The following is a 27,465-nucleotide window of genomic DNA, read 5'->3' as shown; positions in this document are numbered from 1 at the left end:
ACTTCTTTATAAAATTATTCTAAAAAAAATATTTATATTTGTTATGACAAATATTAAAGTAATTAAAAAGGGCGGTATTTTAATACAACCTACACACAACTTTTAAAAGATATTGAGACAGGGATCTATAAAACAATAAAATAAACATCATACATTTAAAAAAACACATAGGATTACACCCAAGAAACTCTTGGTCAGAATAGAATACTCTGTTAATAATATATTTTTTTACCTGGTCTTTAAAAAGAATATGGCGGAAGCTCTCTAATACTGACAGGAACCTCATTAAAGAATTTAACTGCTAGGAATTCTGGCCTAGACTGAAATTTTGAGAGGCGACAGAAGGCCACTCTCAAATCATTTCCATGTCGCGTTGGGTAGTTATGTATAGCATGGTGGATTTTAGAGCGTTCAATTTGAAGCCTATAAAAAGCTTTTCTACAGTCTTCCCTATAACCTGATCTCGCTATAATTCTTATTGCCCTTCTTTGTAGTGTGAATATCCGTGTTGCAGAACTAGCTCTGCCCCAAGCCAAAGCGCTATAAGAAATATTTGCATAGTGTGAAGTCAAGGAGGGTCTCCAGTGAAATACAGCCAGCCAAGTTCCAAAGCAGAAATAATGTGCTTCTTGGCCATTTGCAAATCAAATCAACGTGAACGCCTCATTTGAAGTTTGCGTCTAAGTGGACTCCTAGGAACTTGACATAGACCTCAGAGTCATCTTTTACAGTGTTTCGAAGAGAAAATATAATTTTTTGGATTTCATCTACATTGAGCGACAGCTTGTTAGCATTAAACTACAGTTTAGCCCTCATCCGCGCCTCACATACCATCCCTTCCGCTACATCGAGGCTCCAGTTGCAATTTCTGGTACATATTGTCATATATTACCTACATATTGGCCAAATTTGGCAATAGGATCCCACATTGGCAGGTCATTTACATGTACCAGGATGATAACCGGACCGAGGATTGAGCCCTGCCGAACTTCAAGATTTACAACTCTCATGAGACAGCCCGCTGCCTACTCTAGAGGTTGATTTTTCAAGTAAAACTCTCTCCTCAGACTATGCACTACCTGCTCTGACTATTTGTGGAAGTTTTTCCATATATGATTTTAGTAGGGCAATGCTCGGCTCATAGAATGTATAATATGCAAGCTTTTCGAGAAGGATTTCATGCGAGACACAGTCGAAAGCGTTTCTGAGATCAAAGAACTGGGCTATGCTGTAGTTTCTGTTCATAAAATCATAAGTTACAAGATCGAGAACTGCCTTGCCGTTCTGGATTATTTATTTATTTTGCCAGAGCGGAAGCCAAGCTGACAATCTAAAAATAGTCTGTTAGCCCCACTTCAGTCTTGAGATCCTCGTCGTTTCTACAGATGGTTCGAGCTCTATTGTAGAAGGATCTTATGATGCCTACTTTAGTGGTTGCAGGATGGTTGGACTCATAGTGAAGATACTGGCCCGTGTGTGTTGGTTTTCTATAAACTGAAGTTCGTAGATTTCCACCGACCTTTTTAACGAGGACATCTAGGCATCATAAGATCCAGATACCAAAGTAGGCATCATAAGATCCCTCTACAATAGGGCTTGAACCATCTGTAGAAACGACGAGGATCTCAAGACTGAAGTGGATACCATCTACAAAGACCTACAACAAAATGGATATCCAAAGAAGCTAATAAGTAGGACCATCCAAAGGATGCGTCCAAATCAAATCAGAGACGAGGCCACCACGACAACCAGACTTCTACCCATACCTTACATTAGGGGTACATCGGAACAAATCCGACGCATTGCCAGCAAGTACCATATTAGAACTGCCTTTAGATCTAGCACCACTATCAGAAGCGTGGTATCAAAGACCAAACCAGATGGCATGTTGGATACCAAAAATTGCGTCTACCGGATCCCATGTGAGTGCGGTGACTCATACATAGGTGAAACGAAGCGCCCCCTAGAAATCAGAGCGAAGGAACATCGCAGCTGGACCCAAAGAGGAAAGGTTTCCAAATCCGGAATAGCAGAGCACGCGTGGCATAATGGACACAATATCCACTGGTCAGAAGCCAAGATTCTGCATAAGGAACAGCACTGGCGGAAGAGGAAGTTCATAGAGGCAGCTTTCATTTCACAGAATCAGGGGATCTTCAGCCAGCCAAGCGTCGATATATCCAACATCTGGAAGCCTCTACTCTCAGGACAGTGTAGGATCTAGAGACAGGCGTGTCCTCTCCCCCCAACTCTTGGATGACGGATGACTTTCCTTTCCACATCGCTGCACACATTTAGTATATAAGCCTATAGAATAGTAGTTTGCTGTCAGTTTACACTTGATAACGGTTGGAGATACTTACCAACCGAAACGTCGTGTTACATTAAATAAATAAGACAATGCAAGTCCGACAAGATGTTTTTAAAGAAAGCGGACTTGCAGGAGCGACTTAGTAACACATTACTTCAGGAATACGATGACCTGGACAACTTTGTTTTTGATGGTGCAAGTCTCTCAAATATTACAAGGTCTGGAACCTAAATTAAAGAGCTAGAAAATTCCGCCAACTCAGAAATGAAGTTGCAAGAAAATTCTGCCAATGGTTAAGCTAAACTGCTGGAAAATTGTGCAAAACTGGAATAAAACTTTGCACACTCGGAAAAAGGCTAAGAGAGAATTTAGCCAAGTTGGAAGAAACGGTTTTGGAAAATAAATAGGAATTAAGATTAAGAAGAAAAGAAAGAGAAGAAGAAAATCGGGAAAATGTTTCATCAGCGGAAAAGCGGATTTTCTCATTGGTGGAGGACAAGATCCAGAATGTTCAAAAGAGAATCGCAACATTGAACGTCAACACTGTCATGAGCTGCCCTGCAAACCTTCAGCAGTGAACTACAAGAGCGAACACATCTACCTAAGCTAGTAGATGCACTAACACGGGCCCTTCATTTCGAAGCTGCCAAGAACACGGCAAAATCGTCAAACGGATAAAATGGGAGGGGAGGGGCGATTGGAGGATGTAGCCACTAGGGCCGGAAGATTGAGTGTTGGATATGTCGCAAAGCAGATGTGCCACACTGTCTAGAAGGCGGTTTCATTCCCGCAAAACTCAGGAAGGTTAATGCGAAGGAGCGATCGTCGACCTGTATTCAGCAAGCCTGTCTGAAATATTGCAAACGTGGAAAAAGGACAAAGATACTAAAACCACCATCGTAGAAGATATTTGGCAAAATGAGGATCTTAGAAGACATCAAGAGAAAAATCTCGATATCCAGACAGTCCTAATCTGGATAAAGAATAAGAAGAAGCTAGCTTAGGAAGAAGTTGAAATATATTTTCCTGATGTCAAGTGATATGGGTCACAACTCCCGGAATGGAACTCCCTAATTTTGGAAGATGGACTCTTGCGACGGAAAACGACAGCAAAGAGAAAAGAAGGCAAATCGTTGTACCTAAATGTCGGATTGCGAAGTTGCTAGAAGAAATTTATGCCGGTGTGTCATAAGGACATATTGTAGTAACAAAGACCCTGGGATAAATGAAGCAAAGATTTTACTGGGTCAATAGCAAGGCCCAGCAAAGACAGAAGAGACTGGTGCAGGAAATACGTTGTATGTGCAGCAAATAAGAGGTCGCAAAGAAAGCAGAAGACTTTGATGCATGAGTACAATGTAGGAAGTCTCTTTAAAAGGATTGCTATTGAGGTTGCCGATTCGTTTCCCAAATTAAAAGCAGGAAATAAGTACATCGCGGTCATGATGTACTACTTAAACAAATGGGTTGATGCCTACTCTTTACCAAACCAGTAACCCTTTACTATCGCCGACGCTTTAGTAAGAGAGTGGGTGCTACTGGCTTATCGATCGGTCATCCATGAAAGTACAGGACTTCGGCTCGAATAGTGATTGTAGCAGAACTCCTCTCCTGGTTGCCGGGGAGGACTATGTCAGTAAGCTGCGTAGAAGATTAAATGTCATTCATGAGTGCGCATTTTAAGATGCCAGCGACCAGATGAAGGACGATATGGTATCAATGCCAAAGTCCAAAGATTCAACAACGGTGGCTTGGTTTACCTTAAGAGACGAAAGCTTTTGTCACTGAAACTTCAAACAGGCTAGGTTGATCTATGCAAAGGCCTGTAAGCCATTAACGTTGTTCTTACCAAAATACAAAGGTCGCTAAGGAGTAAAGCCCGAGTCATTCACTTTAACCGACTCCTTATTATGGAAACCACGAAGACATTGAGCTGCGGTAAATCCAACCAGAGTTAAATTTGACATATGCTGAATTCCTGGCCCATGAATATAATTGCTGAAAGATTGGATACGACGTGAGCTGGGAAGTACAGCAAAACCTGTATACTGCTGCAGTTTAGTATCCTCTGGCACATTATGTGGTAATAGATTTTCGGCGAATTTCAACAGTTGCCTTGGGTTAACCTAACCCCAGGTAAGCATTCAAGACCATTTAGATCTGAGAAGCCTAGCATTTCTCAAACTCGCATGCGGACTCCATAACTTAAACTAGAGAATGATTAAGAGACATGGAGACGCAGTATATTAGAGATGGTCTTCAGGTTTATAAGCTAAATTCTGGTGTGCTGTTATATACTTTAACATCGTTGTCTGGAAAAAAGCGTGGATTGTTATTTCTACGAGAGATCCTGTTGCAAGACGGGAACCTTACGCCGATATTGACATCCACCATCTTTGAGATCATTTCGGGACGGATTGAGCTTAGGGAGGGGATAGTGTTACGATATTAGCAACGCCCGGACATCAGCCGTTCTTCGACTTTACAGAATCATCGCGATGATGCAAGCGGGTACACCACACGACATCTCTGGGGACACGTGGAAGCTTAGCGAATCTTGCGCAACAGTGATCTTACTGGTATAAGAAGACCTCGCTGCTGGAAGGCCAGTTCAAGTCAGAATATTGCTACGGTTTTTAAATCGGAATTTTTAAATCGAGATAATAATAAATACAGTGTAAATAAATCTTTTTAGTAGTCTTAAGTGACAGTCTAGTCTCAGACTGACACATCAGTTGGCTATTTTTGTGCATAAAGCGTAGGCACTATAAAAAATTAAGCTTTTTTTTGACAATATATCCTACAAAGTTAAAATAATAATACTGGGTTGCTAAAATAAAATATCGAATTGAATAGTAAGGCAGTGGGCAGCCAAATGGTCTGCTATGCATAAAACTCTTTTATTGGACCCGTCGTGCCCTACTGAAGGTTACTAAAGGCCAATAATCTAAGAAAAGCCAATGAGGCACTCTAGTTTGAAAGACTTAATGTCGCTCGGTAAACTGTATTACTCAGAGATTTAAACCTAGCGCGCACTTCTGCTGAGCACTCCCCGATAACGTGATCTACAGTTTTATCCTCCTCTCAACATTACCGGCATTCCTGTTTGTCCGCAATACCCATAGTGTGGAGATGGCGTCTTAAATACCAGTGTACATTTCAAAAACCCGTCACTAGCCGAAAAAATTAATTTTATTAAATAGTTTTAAGACATTAATAGTATTTATTATTTTAGAGTTTAAAGGTCAGCGCAAGTGGAGAATTCGGGAAGCACTTACGTTCTTATTTAACTCAAAGTTTTGCCTATAAGCCTACTATTTTATTGACGGCAACCAAAAAATAAATTGGCTGCCCTTGTATAGAAATTTTTCTTGTATAGAAAATAGATCTTGTATAGAAAAATAGGGTAGAGCCCATAGCCAAACTCGGCGTTTTAAATCTAATTTTTGAACTTCCATTATCCTGATTTTTAATTTAGCACGATGTTTCGGTTGGGAAGTATCTCCAACCGTTATTAAACACACAACTATTCTATAAGCTTATAGTGAAGGTGTGTATTGGCTGTAGATCTTGCAGTGTTCCCACAATAGAAGTCTTCAGATATTGGGAGTATTAACACGGAGTTGGCTGATAATTCCTTGATTTTGCGCAATGTCTCTTACTTTCAGGAATCTTCTTGCATAAAACCTTCTGTCCAATGTATGTCAAGCATATTAGACCAAGCGTGTTCTCCTATTGCTGGTCTGGAAAATTCTCGTATAGGATCACGTTCGCTGACAAATTTCTATTTTGCCTATGAGCCCACAATGATTCAAGAAGAATCAGTGCAACTGACTTTTTAGAATATGCTGTTGACCGAGAAACAGTACTTACAAAGTCGAAGAAATTGTTTTAGGTGGAATCAGATAATTTCTACAAGGCCAATTGAATGTATAAAATTCAATTGGCCTTAATAAAATTTCTTACTATTGCGAAATCCATTGGAAATGAAAATTGAAAAAAAAAATTGTAACACTAGGGCGGCACTTGGTTCGGTTCAGGTAAAAAACCGCACTGTTGCATTGCCAATGGTTTTTGGATTTAGCCTTGAGGGGAAAATTCAAAAATTGGCTGTTGTTACTTGAGGTGATTTTTTACGTTACATTTCCTTATAACTTAGTTTTGGTTATATGCAACTATTTACCAAATTCCCTAAATAATAACCGCCATGTTTTCCACTTACGGTCCGGTCCTACCCCGTAATAGAGGGTACTAAGCTAGAGCCGCACGACCTCCCATAGCTCGCGCGGAACTGGGTGCACTCAGAGCAAAAAGTTCCATCTTGGTGCCCCAATGGATTAGGTACACAAACCTGCACTAATTACACCAATGGTTTGTAAATATTGCCCTGGTTCCGCAGTCGTGCGACATTTTTTCCCCAACAAATTTCGCTATAATACTTCTTCTATTCTTTACTTTGATTTGACACACTGAATTTGACAGGCATTGGTCACTATCATCATAAACGTCAATTGTCAGAGAATCAGATGTGCCTTTTTAGTTTTTCAGAGGGTTGTTGACTTGAACATTTTTTGATTTAAAATTTTTTTTTGTCTATTAGCATTTTAAAATATTAAAAATTATGCCCGTGAGAAGAGCCCTTCACGCAGGAAGCTGGTACACGGACTCTAGTAAGTACCCATAGTTTATAGTAAATTTAAATATTGGAATATTATGAATGAGACATCAGCTGTTTAATGAATGTCTTTCATTCAGTTGTTATTGTATTTTTATTTTCCTGTAGCATCCAGCTTTTTTTACTTTATGAAGTTTAGGCATTTTTAGATCCAGTATATTAACCCTATTAATAAAAATATATCTTGGGAAAGTAGAATATTGTCATATCCTTAATTTTATTTTCACTTGATTCCTTTACTATTTATTACAGGGTAACCTGATTAACAGGTAACAAGATTTGTATATAATTTTTATATTAAGGAGTTGTAAAAAAAAATTTAATTTTAATAAGGAAAAATAAAATAGTTTTGAATTTAATGTAATGTAACAAATGAAATACTTTCCCAAGAGCCCAAAGGATTTCTCAGAAAGGTAATGGTAAATGTCTAGTTAGACATCTTCTTTGAAACTTGCACCTAAATGTATGGGCAAAGGCTTAAATGTGTGTAATTTTACCAGAAACAACACTCCAGTAGCTAATTTCTAAGTGGTTTTTAAAAAAAAATCACTTAGACATTTTACATTTTAGTCAATTATAAATCTAACCCAAGTTTTGTAAAAACCTTACCTGTAATGTCATTTTATGATAATTATGATTTTTTATAGTAATATAAATTCTCAAAAATTCAGTTTCTGATGCTTAAAAACTATAAAGTTTAAGTTGGAATTGCACGCATTAAGCCTTCTCTCATAATTTCAGAGAAGATTCAATGTCAAAATATATTTTAATATTTTTTTTGACAAAGAAATGCCTATTTTTTTTCATGAAAATTTGCACTTTTCATAAATGAATGAAAAATGAAAACAAATCAAAATATTGTTCCAGAGAAAAAACACACATTTTAAACCTTTTGCTATAATTTTAATTGTGACTTTCAGAAAAATTGCTAAACAAGATCTTTACCAAAAAAAATAAATACAAAACTATATCTTTAATCAGAATATTCTCTAAAATCTAAGTAACTGTAATGAAAGCAAGAATGATTTCTTTTAAGATTTATTTCATACAATTTTTAGTGTGGCTTTCTCAAAAATAGTAGTACCCTAAGGGCCACCTGGATGGCCTATTTTATTATATTTCACCCATTTAGATAGTGGTAAAATTGTTATAGCAGTTTTTGTTAGAAAAGTAAGTTAAAAAAATTTGCTTTAGGACAGGTGTTCTCATTGATTAGGTCTTATTTATATAACAGAAAGCAATGTGTAATTGTTAATTAGCAGGAAAGTGTAGTATTAAGGTATGATCCATATAAGGATGCTTACTATATTTAAATGTGTTGTAATATGTTATCAACGTTTCTATAAACAAATTGAGACCATCACCTGTATGTTCTATTTTATTTTTATTATATGTTAATTACTTAAGCTCTCTATCCACTGCATGAACTAGTGGTTCAGTTTGCCGATGATACTACAATTCTGTGGCATAACAAAGATCAAAAAGTAGCTAGTTTTGCTAGGACCTTCACAAAATTAAAGAGTGGTGCATCTGCAATCAGCTTGTATTAAATGTTGATAAGACTTTTGTTCTGGGCTTTAAGTGTAATGTAGAGGGTTTTTTGTTTGATGAGCAGAGCCCACTACATGGTGTGGATTATTGTCGATTTCTCGGCCTCTTCATTGATGAGAGTTTAAGGTGTGACAACCACTTTTGGGCCTCGCTGCTAAACTTTCTTCCGGTTGTTTTGCAGTCAGGGTTGCCAGGCATTTATTTCGCCCTAATAGACTCTCATATCCGTTATGGGTTGCCATTTTGGGGTTTGTGCTCCAAGGGACTCCTTAACATAATTTTTACTATTCAGACAAAAGCATTAAGGTATCTGTGTGGTGTTGGTCTGAGAGTCTTATTGGAAATTGCAACACTCATACATAAGTCCGTAAGTCCACCATCCTGCACCAGTCATAATACTCATCAAGTGGGCAAGTTATCTCTTCCAATCCCCACCTCCTCACTTACGACAAACTCTCTTATATTTATTAGTCGTAAAATATTTAATCATGTTCCTTTTTCCATTAGGACTGTTACAGACCTTAAAAAGTTTAGGAGAGAACTAAAGAAATTAATCTTACCAAAAGCTTACTACAGCATTGAAGAGTATTTTAACGACTCATTTTAATATTTTAAATTAATTATATATCTGTTGATTAGATTTATTTATTTTTTTTATTATTCTTGTTTTATGTTGGTTCTTGCCTTTTCTTTTTTGGTTTTTTCTTTGATTATATAAAATCTGCTTCTATGTACAATCAAACTCGATTCTGTATTCTGTTTTTGTCCTGTATCCTGTATAACCAAATAAACACTAGTATTATAAATTCTAGGATTAGGAAGCTTTTGGCACAAGTTTTTGAAGTTGTCTGTATATGGGGTTGAACCGAAAAGAGAGTGCGGTGGCGGTGTTTTGTCACTTATCTAAGGCTTTGATTATGTAAGTCGCAGAATACTGTTGCAGAAGATAGAAACCTATGGAACCAGAGGAGTTGCTCTCAACTGGTTTTGATCTTACCTATCTGGAAGAACACAAAGGGTATTTTTTGACAATGATATGTCGTCTTGTCTGGATATGGATGCGGGTGTACCTAAGGGTTCTGTTCTTAGACCAATGTTGTTCCTGCTATATGTTAATGATATCTCTCCAATTCCAATTAGGGGCAAATTTACTATCTTTGTGGATGATACAACAATACTTTGGCATGACACTGACCCCAAGAGGTTAAAGAATATTGTTGATGAAGATTAAATTCTTGTGAAGTCATGGTGTGAATCTAATAAATTAACTTTTAATATTTTTAAAACTAATATTTTAACTTTTAAATGTAACTTCAGAACTGTCACTTTGCAAAATGAAACAATAAGTCCTTCTGAAACATGCAAATTTTTGGGTTTGACAATTGATAAGCAATGAAAATTTGAAAATCATATCTCCTCTTTAATAGGGAAGCTATCATCCAACTGTTATGCTATTAGAGTAATAACACATTCTCTGGGACTTGATGTGGCTAAAATTGCGTACCATACTTTTATTGAGTCTCATCTGATGTATGGTATTGTGTTTTGGGGTGTGTGCTCTCAGTATTTGTTCAGCTCTCTATTTATTTTGCAAAAAAGTGCCATACGCTACATGTGTGTAGCTCCCTTTCGTAGCCCCTTTAGACCATTATTTTAAAACACTCTGTCCTGACATTGCCATGCCTTTTTATTTTAGAGACTGTTTGTCTTATCCACAAAAAATATCGCCATCAGCTTGACCCTCCTCCTCAGGTTACAATCTCCGAACAACCTTCTCTTTACCTCTGCCTATCCCGAAAAGTGAGCAGATTAAGTCCTCTATTGTGTACGGGGGCGGAAGGCTTTTTAACCATCTACCCCTTTATATAAGGCTAATAAATTGTGAAAAACGTTTTAGGAAAAATTTAAAGAAACTTTTACTTGCTAAAGCATTTTATTCTCTAGACAAGTATTTAAATACAACTTTTTGACAGTGAGGAGCTTTGCATAGTGTGATGTGACTTCTTACTACTTTTTCTTTATTTTTCTTCTTTAAAATTTTTAATTGTGTTGTGTGTGTTCTATATTATATGTATGTAAGAATTGTTAAAATTTTTATATTTTTGCAAAAGATTATGTTGTCAACTATCTTTAAGGTTTTATATAATGCTTTGTTAACAACATATTATGTTATGTAACAATAAAGCTATTTTTGACTTTGACTTTTGACTTAATAAAACAATTCTCTTTATAGAGGCATTTGATACATGCCAAGGTTTTCTAAGTAATACAGTTAAATATAGATTATATAATGCTAATATATAATATATAAAACTAATATTCTCTTGGTGCTACAGAATCTTATTCCAGTATTAGGAACTTGCAATAATACTAAATTTCAAAAAGTTTAGTAAAATAAAGTAACAAAATTCCTTATTAATTGGATATATTCTTGATTTAGTCTTGAACTAGTTTTTAACATTGTCTGAAGGATACACAAATCTAATTACAGCATATTTTATCTAAGTGACATGGATACATATGATAATAACATCAGATTTAATATTTTTTACACTAATAAACATTTTAAAAACCCTATTAGTGAAGCTTTACAAATATTTAACAATCTACCAGATGAAAAAAAGTCTCCATATAATATTAGTCCTATGTATTATCCTATCAGACAGTTTGTTCAAAAGTTTTGTTAATTCACCTGAAAAGTATGGAGAATAGCTGGATGTTTTGTATATTTTATATGGAACAAAACATTGCACTCCAAAATTACGTAAGACTTTTTTAAGCATTGATAGTAAGAAATATGTTGAATAGAGTGCCTAAATATTTAATCTTATTATTATTACACTGAACAGAGTTCTTATTTGTAAACATGGAAATTCAGGAACAGATTGTTGCTGTTGTGAACATCAAACATCTAAAATATTTATTTACTTACTTATTTATTTGTCACCAAGTATCAACAGCTTTAAGGCCACTTACAGATACTAACTTAGCATACATACCTACATAAGTACATAAATATACATAACTTAACATAACATAAAAAGTACTGTAATAAATAATAAAAGGAAATACAAAAATGAGCAAATACAAAATGCGCATAATAACCCACACTAATAAAATACATAACCTTCTCTGAACGCGTTCAACCATTGCCACCCAGATACTGTACTGGGGGGACCAAATAATGGACCCATATTCCAAGATTGGCAAAACTAAGCTATCGAAAAGATGGAGACTCACTTCAACAGTTAGCTCCTTGGTGGTTCTAACAATAAATCCAGAAATTTTTTGGCCATTTTTTACTTTTGATAAAATGTTTTTAGAAAATTAAAGAGAAAAAATCACTCCTAGATACTTCTGCTGGGGTACTCTTTGAAGTTGTTCACTGTTAAAGGTTTAATTAAAAATTATGGGATTACTATTTAGGGTAAATGACATTTAATCTAAAGCTATTTAATTCGCACCAGCTCGCAACATCCCAAAATTCTTTTTGCAAAACCTGACAAATCATTCTCAGACTGAACCTGAAGGAAACACTTGACATCGTCGGCAAACAATAATTCCTTTTCATTTTTAATATTAATATTACCGTAGACAGCAGCCAAAAACAAGAGTGGTCGAAGTACTTTTAAAGATACATGACTTGGAATCTTTAATTTCAACATATTGAAACCTACAACTGAGGTATGACTGAATTAGGCACATAATAGAAGGAGACACATCTAAGTCTGATAGAGATTTCAGAATTGTACAGAGTCTCACTCTATCAAATGCTTTCTTCATATCTGTATAGATAACATCAACTTGAAATTTTCCATGAAGCTATTTCATCAACATATTGACAGAATAAGACAAGATTAGTGAAAGTTGATTTTTTGGGCAAGAAGCCATGTTGAAATTAAGTAATACGACCAGCTATTTCACTAAATAGGCGCTCAAAGGTAATCTATTCCAAGACTTTAGAAATAGATCTCATAATTGTAATTGGGCGGTAGTTCTTAATTTCACCTCTAGAGCCAGATTTGTATATAGGAATTCTTTTCGTAATTTTCACTCTATCTGGATAACTTGAAGTCTGGATAATAATATTAAAAAGATATCGTAGCGGCTTCAACAAATGGTCACACTTTAATTTTGTTGATGGCCTGTACAATCTCATCTTCAGAGGCCAGTGGACCACAAAAAAAGGTTTAAAAGGCAAGCAGGGTACATCATGATCATTAATATAGACGGACTTGAAAAAAATTGCGAACTCATCTGCAACCTCTTGAGAACCTGAATAAATCCTGTCTTCAAATGTCATTTCCTCCATGATCTCCGCCGAATCTCTCAAGGATTTCACAAAGAACAAAAACATTCTGGGATTTGTTCGTAAAAGCAGATTCCACGTGTCTTAGGTACTTGGTTAGGCAGCTTTAATTTTAAATTTAACCGAAGCTCTTGTGGAATGCTAAGATAATTTCTTGATTTAACATAAAGTTTATACTTAAGCTTAATAAGTTTGATAATCTCAATGGTAAACCACACTGGATATTTTCCATTTTTTTGATGTGACTTAGGTATTGATTTGTCAAAAATTTCATTAAGAGTAGAATAAAAAGCCTCAGTTTCAATTATGAGACGGTTTTACCACTAACCAAAACTCTTTATTTTTAATCTCAGTGACAATATTAACATCAGTAGATACCTCAAGATGTTCCCAATTTTGGGAGGCAAAGATATTAACCTTGCAATGTCTAGGACGTTCTTTACCTTTAAGGAAAACACCTAAACACAGATGGTGAGAATTAACAGGAACCAAAGATTTCTCAACGCCATCAACTCCAACATCATCAAAAGATGCAATAACAAGATCCAGAAGAACACCATTACTGTTTCTGATTTGGTTTACCTGGAATAAATTATTAAAACAAATAAATGACTTGAGAGCATTTAAACAGTCGCTGCCGCACATAGGATTTACATAACTAGGAATGCTAAAGTCGCCGATAATGGCAAATTCCACGTTTCGTTCACCTACAAGGTTTCCCTCAATTTTCTCAAAAAAACATTCATACAGATTACAGCCACTGTTAGGGACGAAATATATACTACAATTACATACAAGCAGGAAATATCACCAAGTGGTATTCTAATACACATCCTGATCAGCATCAAAATTTTCAAACCATATAAATATTATTAAAACCATACATCTGAACATTAAATATCTAAAATATTATTAAAACCATAAATATGTACCAGAACCTTGGCTGCACAGCTAACTTTACACATTACACAGATCCAATAAGTAGCATTTAAAGATTGTGTTCCTGGTCCAGCAACAAATATCTTAGTATTGGGGCAAAAAAGGTGACTTATTGAATTGTGCTCAATTTTTAATATAATTTATTATCTATTTCCACTCAAACAGTTCGTTTTTCTATTAATTTTTATGTTGCTGAAATGGTAAATTTTCCGCAGTGGTCATTTAAAAAGATAAGACTTTTTTATCATAAGTTCTAATTTTTTACTATTGTTATAGAAATTGAACTGTCTCGACAACTGGAGTATTGGTTAAATCAAGCAGATTTAACGCATGGCCCTGCCAGAGCTATAATTGCCCCGTAAGTTTTTAATCTCTTATTAGATGTATTTACTATTCCTTATTTAACTGATTAGGAAAACAGATTATTATAAGTTTTATATAATAAAGACATCACAAAATATTTTCCTAAATATCATATATTATACACTAAATTTGCTTCAGTATTATTGCTAATTTAACCATATAATTTTAATTACCAATTTTGCTTTTGACAAGGACAAGTTGTTGGACAGAATGAAGTCATATTTGACATAAGCATTATATCTCTTTATATTTCTAGACTCACAAAAAACCAAACCCGAAGATCCTTACATATACTGAACACCACTATCCAATCATAACATGTGAGTCCCATCCTTAAAAGCACCCAGAAATGTACATTTGTATGAAGATCATGTAGAATCAAAAAATCCGCAATAGCATGATGTTTGCTCATTAGCAGCAACTGTTTTGTATTTTTTTATTTTAGGAAAGGACATATCAGGTGGGTCATCATTATTATTATTATTAAATAATTTATTGCTATTGGTAAAAGTAGTATACACAGTAAAATATTTTTCTTAAAATGAAAACACTGATTAGATCTAGTTTGGGAACAGTTTTAAACACCTTAATCTAAGTGGTCTTGCAATATTGCTAATTCCCAAATTCAAATATTTATTGACATCATTGCCTCTACTTTCATATTGCTTATGTTAATAGTGGGGTTATGATAAACATCTATATCTGAACCACTTTTTTGTAAACACGTCAGAAATAAGTATGAAAAAGTTTTATAACTTCAGGACAATTCCTGTCCTTATCATTAAGTGTCCCACAGCAAGGACGACTGTTGAATATAGTTCAATGGCAATTAGTCAATTGCCTAATTAGTTGTTATTTGTCATGCTGATTGCTAATCTGATGAAGTTAAAACAGTTTGCCTCCTAGTTTCTTAAGAAATTAAAGAAAGCATAGGGTCTGGTACAATAATCCGCATTAACCCATGTCACGTTCATCTCATAGAAATAGTCTCATAAAAGAAGCTGGTAAAATTTTTTATCCCAACTATGTTGCATGAAGTTACTGAATGTGTAATTAAACAAATGTAGCAGTTGTTGCCTTAGCAATGATTTCTAATAAAAATGATCAAATTTAAAAAATATTTTCAATTGAATTAAATTCCTTTTAATTTAGGAAAGCATTTGAATTTTCATTCATTATTAAAATCATTCAAGACGCATTAGACTGGGAAATGGATTTGCAGAATTTTTCGTTTATACATTAATCGACACTAGTAACATTTTTTAGTTGAGTAAAGGTCAATTTTATGCATCTCAGGCTAGGAGGTGTAAATGAAATGTTTACTTTAAATAATTAGTTATTAAATAAAAGTTTAAGGCGTTACTCTACATTTTTTTTCAATTTTGCTTGCTTTTTATTTTTCAAATTTTAATTTTTTGCTCAATATAGTTTACCTGTTTCCTTAAAACCGTAACTTAAAGGGAAGACCCTCCTATACTACTCCTTGTTATATATAATATTCTAGCATATAAATATTTAAATCATTAAGTATTTATAGTTAATTAAATAATTATTACAAAAAATTAATTAGTTGTTTTATTATTTTTTCCATTTTAACTAACATCATTGAGTCATTGACAGTTTTACTATTAAAAGTTTAAACTCATTTTACTCTTAATTCGGGCTGGGTAACCCTTAGTATTTTATGTATTTGATTTTTTTTAGGCATGCCGGTTATCAGTATTGTGGGGCTTGCGGAGGTCACGCTTATCGGCAAGTAAGTCCAGTAGTTGTACGCAGAATCTTCGTGTTGGGCCCTTCTCACCATGTGCGTTTGTCGGGTTGTGCCTTGTCTAGTGCACAAAAATACAAGACACCTTTATATGATTTACATATAGATAGAACAGGTTTGTTTATTTATATATATTGTTTGATTTGAATTTTATTGCGCAAAGGGTAGTTTGATGTTATGGTAGTTTTTTTTAATAGGTTAAACTCTTGTAATTAAGTTAATAAATATGAGTACTAAAGTTACTAGTATTTTATATTACTAGTAATACTAGTATTTATAACTCCTGTTGGTCTTAGAAGAAAGAACTATATAAAAAAAAACCAAAAGATGAAAAACAAAAATGACCACTAAAAAATCAAAAAAGGTAACAAGCAGCATCTGAGTTAGAAATAGTGTGACCATCTGTTTTAATTAAAGAATGTTTTGAATTTTTAATTAATGAATTATGAAATTTAATGAAAAAAACACTGCAGGACTGTTCTAGGTTTACTCATTAAAATAAGTCAGCATATTATTACTTAATAACATAATCGAGTGTATTTTCTAGATCTATGTTGCACAAAACATCAAATTAACATTTTTCATATTTGAGGTAAATATCTAATTTATATTCTAAACAAATAAAAAACTATAAGATTTTTTCCTTAATGTTCTAGATATTTTTATTTCTTTATGAATAACTGAAGGAGTAGCAACTATATTATTATCCTTTTTAAATATAATTTGTATGAATTTAATTACAGAGATTACTTAAAACGGGAACAAAAAGACACTTCTATATAAGTATGAATATAATGTGATGTTCAACCGTAGATGACAGATTTTCATGCTTGGAAGTCGTAGTACAACAAGGAGTTTGCGATGATATTAATCATTTGTATTGTTTATGTCCTCTGATTAATTTAAATTGATAAACTTGTCCGACCTAAATGACTCTCTTTTCTTTGTCTATTTCGTCCACGACGACAGCTATAACCTACCTGTGTAACTTACAATAATATTTTAATTCAATAGAGAACAGAGACGAGTATTGGATTGTTACTAGAAATCTGCTTGGAAATTTGGATTTTCTGCCAGTCCGGTTTGTAATATATGTAGGATAAGTAATTGAACGTATAAGTCAAGGAGATAGACCATAGGGGGTTTTGGGAATTAACGTTTATTCGTCCCAATTGGCCTAAACTTCGAGATACTTTAAGGCTCTCCAAATATAATATATTTATATGACGCAAAGTGCAACGAGAGGCAATATTCACTTCACACATTTTTTTTAAAAATGTGTTTAAGCAGTTTTAGACGATCCGTACACAATTTGTGAACTGGTGTCATGATTCCTCTTTTATCGTCAGAGTTTTTCATTAACAATGATTTGGTTATTGTAGAAAATTCTAGTAAATCCACCAAATGAAATATTTTTCTAAATAAAAAAATTACTGACGTTAGTCCTCTGAAAATCCTTCTGATGTTTACCTTCATCTGGTGATTAGAAGGCTTTTTATGCTTTATGAATCCCAATGGGTTTACTAATTAATTAAATTAGATTGAATGGTTGATAATCAATTTGGATTCGGAAGTTTTCCGGACCGAAGGAGTTAATATTATTGGCCTCACAAATCAAAAAGACTGACGATTATTTAGTGTTGCTGATAGATGTTTGTAGATCTTCAGTATACTTCTAGGGAAAGCAAGTAACATAAACGTTGTGAAAAGATGGACAGAATATAAAATATCGATCCAATTCCCGGAAATAAATAATAACAATTATTAGCAGACGTTAATTAGAGGCGATGGAATACCAAAACTCGGGATTTCACTGGACTTCAAGTTAAACTAACATCTATACTTTTGCTGCTTTATCCAGTCCTTCTGGAAGAGGCTAGATTGGGATTGAAGCGGACGGAATATAATAGTCAGGTAGTTTGATGAAACAACCAAGAATATTGATACAAACTATATACGATATTATAATAATAACAATGATATCGAATAACATGACTCCTTCCTAGATATCTTTTTGATAAGCTCCCTCAAGTTTGAAATTCAAGAAGGCGACGAAAGTATCTGAAGACCTAATGGCCACTCATTTTGGGGTACCTACGGAAAACCGGTGAAAAAATGAAAGCAATGAAAGAAAAAATGAATATTATACAATTACTTCTAGTCATTAAAAAAAATAATTTGTTAATGAGTAATATGTGCCTCTTCAGTGTGAGTCTCTAAGATGTTCTATTTTTTGTGTGAAATTGGAGATTTGATTTGAGTTTTATATACCTGTTAATAATATTTTTTGCTATAATAGGTGTTCATAATACGAATTTATCTGAAAAAGCCTATCTATGATACCAATATATTGTTAATCCTGTTATTTTTTGTCAACTGCAGAGCGTACATAGGCTGCGCCGCCAAAGAATTCTCGTCGAACCCTAAGGTAATATCAAGGTTGGCATAGGAATGTCGCCGTAGAAAAAATCCCGCACCTTGGATGAACAGGATAAAATAAAATTACAAATATCAAAATATTCCAAAACTATTTATATGTATGCTCTTGTTTTAAGTAAAAACTAATTAGAAAGTGCTTTAGTACATTAAAAAAAATAAAACTAAAGTGGACAGTTCTAAGTGTTTTCCCAAAGAAGTACCTTAATTGTTTAATTAGTATTAAATATATCTTTTGGATTGCACTGTATATGATTCCAATTTAGTTTGTACGACAACAATTTGTAAAGAATAAGTCATGGATTTAAATTCAATCCTAAATATGAAAAATATTATAACTCAGACAACACAATGATATCTTAAAGATCATAAATATGCGTTCAACGACTTCATTCACAGAAACTTTTCCAGATTAAAAAAGATAATAATGAAAATATAATAAATAAAAAAACAGTCACCACAAAGAGTAGATCTGCAGGATTGTCTTCTAAACGTCAACAAAAAATCGTCTCGGCATTTAAAATGCTTGCTCGATCTTTAAGATAACATGTGTTGTCTGTGTACGCTCTAAGGCAAAATTTAAATTTTACTCCTCCTTAAGAGCGTGTGTCGTGCATTAATACATTTTTAAGTGCAGAATGATTGTCTAAATAACATATAGACCTTTAACAAGCTTAATATACGTCGATCCTATTTTTTTTTATTAATGCATGTTCTTATACTCGAGCTTTTAGAATAATAAATAACTTATTTTAGTAAATAATGAGTTAGAAACGACTGGTCATTTTGAATGGATGGATATGGATACGGATGAAAATGAGCATAGTATTGAAATGCATTTGCCCTATATCGCAAAAGTAATGGAAAAGTAAGTCTATTTTCAATTTTTGTAACTGCTACTTAAGAGGGCAGTCTACCACATTAAGTTTCGATTATCGATGTAGATCCTAAAATACCTATATTTACGAAATACCGTGCTAATTTTAAAATTGATGGAACTTATAGTCATAATTACATATATTTTAATAAAATAGTTTTAAAGATGAAATTTAAGGTTAATATTAGCTTAAATTAAGGTAAGGAAGAGGAAATCATAAATATGTAGTTATGAATGTAACGCTCTCTTTAAGCTTGACGCTAATAAGTTGCATATAATGCAAATAATCTATACTTGCGACTAAAGTGAAAAGCCCCTCACAGATGGTAGACCTCCCTCTTAGAATGTTTTTCATGTGATGTTTGTGTTTTGTAGTGAATTTTTTTTGTATTTCAAAATGATAAAATGTTTATAATAACAACAGTCTCTGTTTAACTCGGTTATTAACTAGTTAGTTAACAAAGTTAAATGTAGACAGTGCACATAGCAAGAATTCCACAAAACATTAATTTAAAAACCATAAATACTAATTAAATTTTAGTTAACATATAAGTTGTAAACAAAGTAATAGCAATACTTATATTAAGAAGAATAACTATATGCAAGGCATCAAACAAAAAAACTAATAAATATTTTTGCTATACCTTAATATAAGTACTTATTTTTTAAGAAATGCTATTATTTTGCACTTACACTTGCAGGTAATATATCGGATGATTTACTTCTATGGTCAGAAGATTATGGTGCAAGTCTGTACACTAGTCAGACGCAATACCCGAAATGTTTTGACTTCAGAAGCTCCAGTAAAAAATATCGTGGTCTTTATGAATAACGAGTATTTGTTAGGGTTCTGAACTAAATGTAGCGGTAGTTAGTGTAGCGGTGAAACATTTTACAATTTTGCTATAGACTGATGTAAAGAAACTCTTCTTCGTCTTTGATTCTTACGAAATCATATGTCTTCAGGAACTCACTTTCTGATAATGCATTAAGACTATGATTCTTTTGACTGTCGCTTTGTCTGTTCTCTTTTTGTTTTGATAAAATGTTTCGTTATGAAACATAAAAATGTACGAGTAAATTGTCAGTAAAAGTCTATCCAGTGTGGTAACTCTGCAAATTTTTGTACCAAGAAGTTGCAGCTAATGTTGGCGGCTTAGAAGAGTTTTTGCAGCTAAATTTATTTCTGTATGAATTTTGACGCAAGAAGCATTTTAAGTCTTCCTATTATAGTTTTCACTAAAAGGTGATTAGTAATAATAGTGGTCGTAATAGAAAAGTAATTATAGTGGTCGAAATATTAATGTTTCGAAATGCAATCAATTTCTTCGTTGCATACGAGCAAATACGATATTTTCAAGGAGTCTGGTAAGTACTTATTAGGGGAATAATATGCCTTTTAAGTGAACGGTTGATTTACGACTGTAGATATTTTGAATATTGATTTTAGTTTAATTTATTATACTCTCATGAAATAAAATAGGTCCAAGTGTGTTTTGATTCCTGCTTGTTTATCTAAGATTAGTAATGGCAGGTATGTTGATTTTTAGAAGTAAAACGAGCAATCTCAAACATATAATCAAAGGACAGTAATTTCTCGAAAAAATACGGGACGACTGGACTAAGGGCTAAGTTTTACATTTGTACAAGTGGATAGCCCTTTTCTAACTAGGAAAATACGCCTTTTTCCCATTTTTAAATTGAGCTCATAAGCAGTTATCTTCACTGCTTAACAAGCAAAAAACTTATACAGGGTATTTTCAAAGTTGAGTCAGTTGTTTTAACTCCCTGTAGGACTTGTCAAAAGGAGTTGATATACCAAAAATCACCTATATAAAAGTTGGATAATAAAGAAATAGTAAAACATTAAAAATTTGAAAACATAAGGATGTTTCCAATACCAATGAATTCCAAAGACTGTCGGTGAATTTCAGTAACTGCCAATAAATTTTAGTTACTGCTAAGGACGTCCATTTACTGCAAATCTCTCAAACATTTGAAGATAGTGATACATTTTTTTTAATTTAACAAAATTGCAGATTGATAATAATTTAAGAATGTTTTAGATTGAGATGAAATCATTGGTAAATGCTAGAAAAATTATAACTGTAAAGTTTTCTTATAATTATTTTTCAAAATATTTCAAAATTAAATTAACATAATGTGCCATTTTGTAGAGGTTATCACTATCAGAGGTAGATTAGGCATATCTAGAAGGCGCCTGTAAGATTTTTTTTGGTAATCATAATAACAGATCTTGTTCTATTACTTTAAAATATTTTCATTCCTTCAATGATACAAAAGAGTATGTAGGGTGTTCTTTAAAAAAAAAAAAATGTGTTGCCAGTTTTTACTAAAAGTGGCAATATTGCAAGGCTGTTAATTTTAGGGTGATAGAATAAGACCCGTTATGTATATCGCTCAATAAATCAACATCAAAATTACTTGATGCTTACTGCTACTTTCTAAACTTAGTATGCCTTGTTTTTTTTTTGACAATGCAAGAGGATTTATTTCTTGATTTTGGATTATTTTTTTTGTTGCTACTTAAACAAATTTTTATTCATTTTAGTCTACCTCAAAATCACTAAAACCTTTTGAACTAAGTATGTCAACAACTAGCTTAAAGCAACAAAAGAAACAAGAACTAACAAAAGTTTCTAAACAAGAAATAAATTTACGCCTCACAAAATAAATGGATAGAAAAAAGAAAACAAATGCAACTGAAGGAAAAAATCACTGCGAGATGCGACCGATTTCCTTAAAACTGCCATGAATGCCGCTAGACTTCCGTTGACTACCGGGTCACTTCCAGGGACTGCCTTGAAATGCACACTGACTTCTATAAACTGTGGGTAAATGCGTCATTGACTATCAGATTTCCACTGACTATTAGGTCAATTCTCGCGACTTCTTCAGTTGAATTTGTCATATGTACATGTACTTCCAGGGTTGACACACTCCTCGGCCGAAAGGTTTCCTTTAAGAAATCATCCGCCTCCACGTATGTTTGTAATTTTAGCTAGTAGACTTCGTATTATATAAAATACCCCGATTTAGAAGAACGAGGAGGTCACGCTGGAAGAGCTTTTCAACCTGAAAGGACATTTTTTTCACAAATTAAGGAAGAAATTTAAGAAATGGTCGAAGACGACCCAACAATGAGTACTAGAGCCATAGCAGCTCAAGTTAAAGTTTCTCTTAGTAAAGTGTGGAAGACAATACGACAAGAACAGTATTATCATTATCAACGGGTACCAGCGTTAAAACCAGAAGATCATCCTAGAAGAGTTGTATTTTGCCAGTGGCTTTTAGAAGAAGCCGCTCGACAGAAGAGAAGATTTTACGAAATTAATTTTGTATGTACAGGCGAGGCATTTGCATGAGATACAATGCAAAATTTCCACAATAATCATATTTGGGCAGTAGAAAATCCGCATCTTGTAAAAAGATCTAATTTTCGCATAGATTTTTATTAAATGTTTGGGCTGACGTTATAAATAGCATGCTTAATGGACACTACTTTTTTCCACCTCGACTTACCGGTAAAGTTTATTTAGATTTTCTTGGACACATTCTGCCATAATTATTATAAGATATTCCTTCCAAATGTGAGACAGAATATGTTGATCCTACATGATGGGGCTTCACCACATTTTAGACGAGAAGTTCATGAACATCTAAATAGTAATAAGTTACCGAATAGATGGATAAGGCTCGCTCCCTAGATTTAACACCTTGCGATTTTTTTCTGTGGGCGTATTTGAAAGAGCTGTAAACACTCCGTGTATCACGATGGAGCAGTGAATAAGACCACTCGAAGAATTTCAAGAGCGCATTGAAAATTCTTGATTTAAAGTGTGCTTGGAAATACTAATTTTGTTGACAGTATTGGAAGATATATGAGTGTCTCAAGAACAAAGTTTTCTTTGTCAAGTAAGTTTTTTTTTTAATGAAACGCCCTGTATATTTTACCAAATTTTTATTTTTTGATTAATTCTACATCAAAATGTATAATACACTATACGTCAAATATTGGTGGATTTCGAGATAAGTTAGTAAATAAGTATCTATGTCAATAAAATAGCTTACCTACCTATTTAAGTAGTTATTACACTTCTTACCTTAAAAGGTAATTAATTAAATTTGATTATATCAAAATGTTACTCTGACAGTGTCAGAAATATCTTAAGATAATTAATAATTAGAACGATTGCGGTATTTTCGTACTAAAATGCCTTCACTTTACGGCTAATGATTATGTCGACATGCTGTTGATATACGGTGAATGTCTATTCTCTAGATGCAAGACGGCTGTATGAAAAACGTTTTCCAGAACGCCCAACGCCGTTGCACAGAACATTCCAGCGAATTCTGGCTGACCACCCTTTCAAAATGATACTACCCTTTCAAAATTCACTTGGTGCAACACAGCCAAACGACTACCGAAGAAGATTAGAACTTATAGGCTTTGTATCAACAAGTTACATGATGGTACATATTGGTCTACAGAAAACCCACATTGGGTCCGAGAACCTCACTTCCAGAATATTTAGGGAATAAATGTGTGGGTTGGAATTTTTAATGGTCGAATAATTTGACCATATTTTTATGACAGCAACTTGACTGGCCAAAGGTATTTAATTTTTTTAATCGAGATCCTACCAACGGTGATGAAAAAAATTTCTCAGCAGAACGACGTAATATGTAGGTTCAACAAGATGGTGCTCTACCTCATTACTCGCAGATTGTATCAAATTTCCTTGACAATAGATTTAAAAAGTACTGGATAGAAAATAGGTGGTGTGGCCAGCCCGGTTTTAACAGCTAGATTTTTTTTGGAGAGATACTTTTGTAGGGACAAGTTTACACTAAAGAGCTAAGAAAATTGGAGGATCTAAAAAACAAAATAACACGTGCTTGTGTTATTTTGATTTTTAGAGCAATTCCGGAAGAGTAATGACATGCCCCTGTACCACTGAGCTAATAAAAAGATACGAACTCTTTCAAACCGAGAACGGTCAGCAATTTGAACATTTATTACAAGTATTTCCAAACAAATACTTTTTATCTTAACCTTTTTCAGATCATATACCGGGGAGAAAAAAATTGTGTGTAAATAGAGTAGGGACATCCTGTATAGGTACATTTTTGGTATAGTATATTTCTGAACTTCTTTTGACCCGTTCTACAAGGTGTTAAAATAAATGAGTCAACTTGGAAAACACCCTATATATGAGGAATAATCATACTAGATTAGGGAATGGAACTGACGAATATGCGTAACTGATGAATTTCCCCATTGAGCAGGTCAGGAGAATTTTTCCTGTTGTAACAAATCAATGTTTTGACATAATCAGGTCATATCAGCTTTGTACTTTGGAGAAAGTTGATGAAGTTTTCTTCTTTTTTTAATTACCCTTATTTAAAATAATCTTTTATTTAATATATTGTTTTGATTTTTTTAGGTTTCCTTTGCTGTAACATACAGTTTTCCTTTTAAACAATTTAAATCTCTTTCAGTGCATTATGTTGTTTAATATCCAAATTCAGTACAAACCGGAGGAACCTGAAGCATCCAAGAATTAACGATAGTTGACTTGTGGTTTGTTTTTATGTTTTACTAACCTTGTACCTGTAAAACTGATTGCTTATCATCTACTTTTTTACTTTCAATTAGTAAATGCTGTTATCTTGTTTTAGCTACAAGCATCAGTTTACAATTGTTCCTATATTGGTTGGTTCACTTAATCCAGACAAAGAAGCTTATTATGGTCGAATTTTATCTCGGTATTTAGCAGATCCACAGAATCTTTTTGTTGTATCTTCAGACTTTTGCCATTGGGGACATAGATTTAGATATACATATTATGATAGATCATACGGTAGCATTTATCAATCAATTGAGGGACTTGACCGCGTGGTAAGTTTATCAAACAAAATATATATATATAAGGAAGTACTTTTTTTTACTTTCAGGCTATGAATATAATCGAAAATCTAAACCCAGCAGAATTTACAAACTACCTCAGAAAGTACGGGAACACTATATGTGGCAGACATCCAATTGGCATTCTCCTTCAAGTATGTTATTATAATTATAAAATCATTGTTGGATTTTTTTTTTAATTTTTCTTTTATATATATCATCAACGTAACTTGTTTTTAATTTCTTGCCACTTATCATAGGCGATGTTTAATAGTTATATAAATATCACGTATAATCAATTTTTATATTTCAGGCCATTCAAGAATTACTTAGAAGTGACGGTACCCAAAATGCATCTTTAAAATTTTTGAAATATGCGCAGTCTAGCCAATGCCACAATATGAACGACTCTTCAGTAAGTTACGCATCCGCAGCCTTAGTAATTGATTAGTATCAGTGGGGCCTTATTTATTTTTATAATTTAGTTAATTTAAAATTTCTGTCTCGTTGTTCATGATAGCAGGCCATCATTAATTTTTACCAAAGCATCTCTTAACATTTTTTGTTTATATTTTTCGCAGCCCCATTTATAATAAATAGTTTTTATTCTTCGCAGCAAACACATAGTGATGGTATACTTTGGCAACAAAATGCATAATTACCTATCTTGATTTTCAATATAAGTCAAAATTGTAAGGTAACTCTTATTTCTTTGATTTTTCTATTAAATATAATATAGTTAAATTTCTTTTTTCCATAAATCTAATGTGTTATATTCAGCCAAACGAAAGCCATTGTAAACGACATATTAGAGATAAGTGACTTATATATTACCAATTTATGGTCGGTTATCATAGTTACAACCTTATGAGAGGCTTAAAAATTTAATAGGGTATAAATTAAATGCTGTTATTGATAGTGGGAGTGCTGGTTGCTCTCGCTATTCGTATGACCGACAGACAGATTTGTAAATGAAACAATGTAATGAATTATTTGTTTTTATTTAGATGTGGAAGGGATTGATATAGGTTAATGAAATTATGTTGGAGAAGGTGGACGTTTCGCATATCCATTTCAATGAAATAAATGAAAATATTTAATAGGTATTTTATAAATTGGTCGATTCCTTCTCCAACTAAATAAACTTAGCTAATAAGATTTTGGATCGTTATATCAGCCTGTAACGATAAATTTAATGTGTATTAAGTGTTCAGAATCTTCATTTCTTTATTGTGTAACTTAAACTTAAGTTGGTTAAGTTTGGAAGCTTTTGAAGGCACATATTAATTCAATGAGCCATAAGAGTTGGTATCCTAATTTATAAACCTTATATTGTTTGTTCTGGTATTATTGTACATTGTCACACCCATGTCCAACAATATCACTCATAGCAGAAAAATTTTGCATTAATTACATTTGATATATTATTGTATACTTAATATATAGTTTAAATTATTATATGATTATATTGTGTTTGCTGGGACGATTTTTTTTAAAAATTATATATATTTTATACCTAGAAAGTTGTAATATAATTAGAATTTAATATAGATAATATAAGTGCAATTAACTTTTGTAAAGACGATATTACGGTTTCAAGTATGGTAGTAAACATATTAGTATAAATAGATTTTTTTCCGCATTTTTTGTTTGCTTTTATGATGTAATTCTTTATACTAAAATGTTTTCAAATATTCTTATCAAGAGATTGTATCTCTATGAACTGTATTTTTGAGAACCTTGTACAAATCAATATTAGAAATACAGCATTTCATTGAAATTGAAACTGGTAATTAAATCGAATTGTTTTTATGGTTGTGTACATGTATCCACATATGTACAGATTTTTTTACTCTCCCAAACGCCGAAAAAACTTAAGTGTACTTATAACAAAATAAACGTAATTATGTAAATTCGAAGATTTGAATTAATAAACTATTTGTACCATGCGATTCGGAAAATATTTTTTGGAGCAATAAAAAGAAGGCAAAAATTTCTTATAATTTTGATATAATTACAGTGGTGCAGTATAAAGCATAAATGTGTTAATTCTAAAGTAAACAAATTAAAGATGCTGTTTGTATGCAGCTACTAAATTCACAACAAAACGACATAACTTTCGGTGTAAGAATCAATCTCTAATTCCCAAAACTGTTATCAGTAAACTCATAGCTTCTGACTTACAGTAAAATTATAGCAAAATATAGGGAATTACGAGACAGTTTTACCACGAACCAAAACTCTTTATTTTTACTGTCGACACGTGTTTCGCTAACGATGTTAGCATCTTCCGGAAAAGATTAC

At 33.2% G+C, this 27,465-nt stretch overlaps 1 protein-coding gene across 1 annotated transcript; it reads left to right on the top strand.

The window, feature by feature from the left end:
- The first annotated feature begins 6,813 nt into the window (after positions 1-6,813).
- On the top strand, positions 6,814-26,803 carry LOC126749249 (protein MEMO1). Its single transcript, XM_050458951.1, has 7 exons — positions 6,814-6,981; positions 14,062-14,143; positions 15,853-16,034; positions 19,112-19,223; positions 24,936-25,155; positions 25,212-25,316; positions 25,475-26,803. Exons 1-7 carry the CDS (start codon positions 6,933-6,935, stop codon positions 25,610-25,612), a joined length of 888 nt encoding a protein of 295 aa, XP_050314908.1. The 5' UTR covers positions 6,814-6,932; the 3' UTR covers positions 25,613-26,803.
- Positions 26,804-27,465: the final 662 nt, after the last annotated feature.

The sequence above is a fragment of the Anthonomus grandis genome, chromosome 22, assembly GCF_022605725.1.
Source record: "Anthonomus grandis grandis chromosome 22, icAntGran1.3, whole genome shotgun sequence".
NCBI lineage: Eukaryota > Metazoa > Arthropoda > Insecta > Coleoptera > Curculionidae > Anthonomus > Anthonomus grandis.
Note: the sequence above shows the minus strand (reverse complement) of the source record. Positions and strands in the feature narration are given on the sequence as shown.

What these genes read in the sequence shown, in the direction of transcription:
- LOC126749249 (XM_050458951.1), top strand. Translation starts at nt 6,933, where the DNA reads ATGCCCGTGAGAAGAGCCCTTCACGCAGGAAGCTGGTACACGGACTCT. An exon ending in GCCAGAGCTATAATTGCCCC is followed by an intron (nt 14,144 to 15,852) that starts GTAAGTTTTTAA and finishes GATTTTTTTTAG; the next exon opens with GCATGCCGGTTATCAGTATT. An exon ending in TTTACATATAGATAGAACAG is followed by an intron (nt 16,035 to 19,111) that starts GTTTGTTTATTT and finishes AACTTATTTTAG; the next exon opens with TAAATAATGAGTTAGAAACG.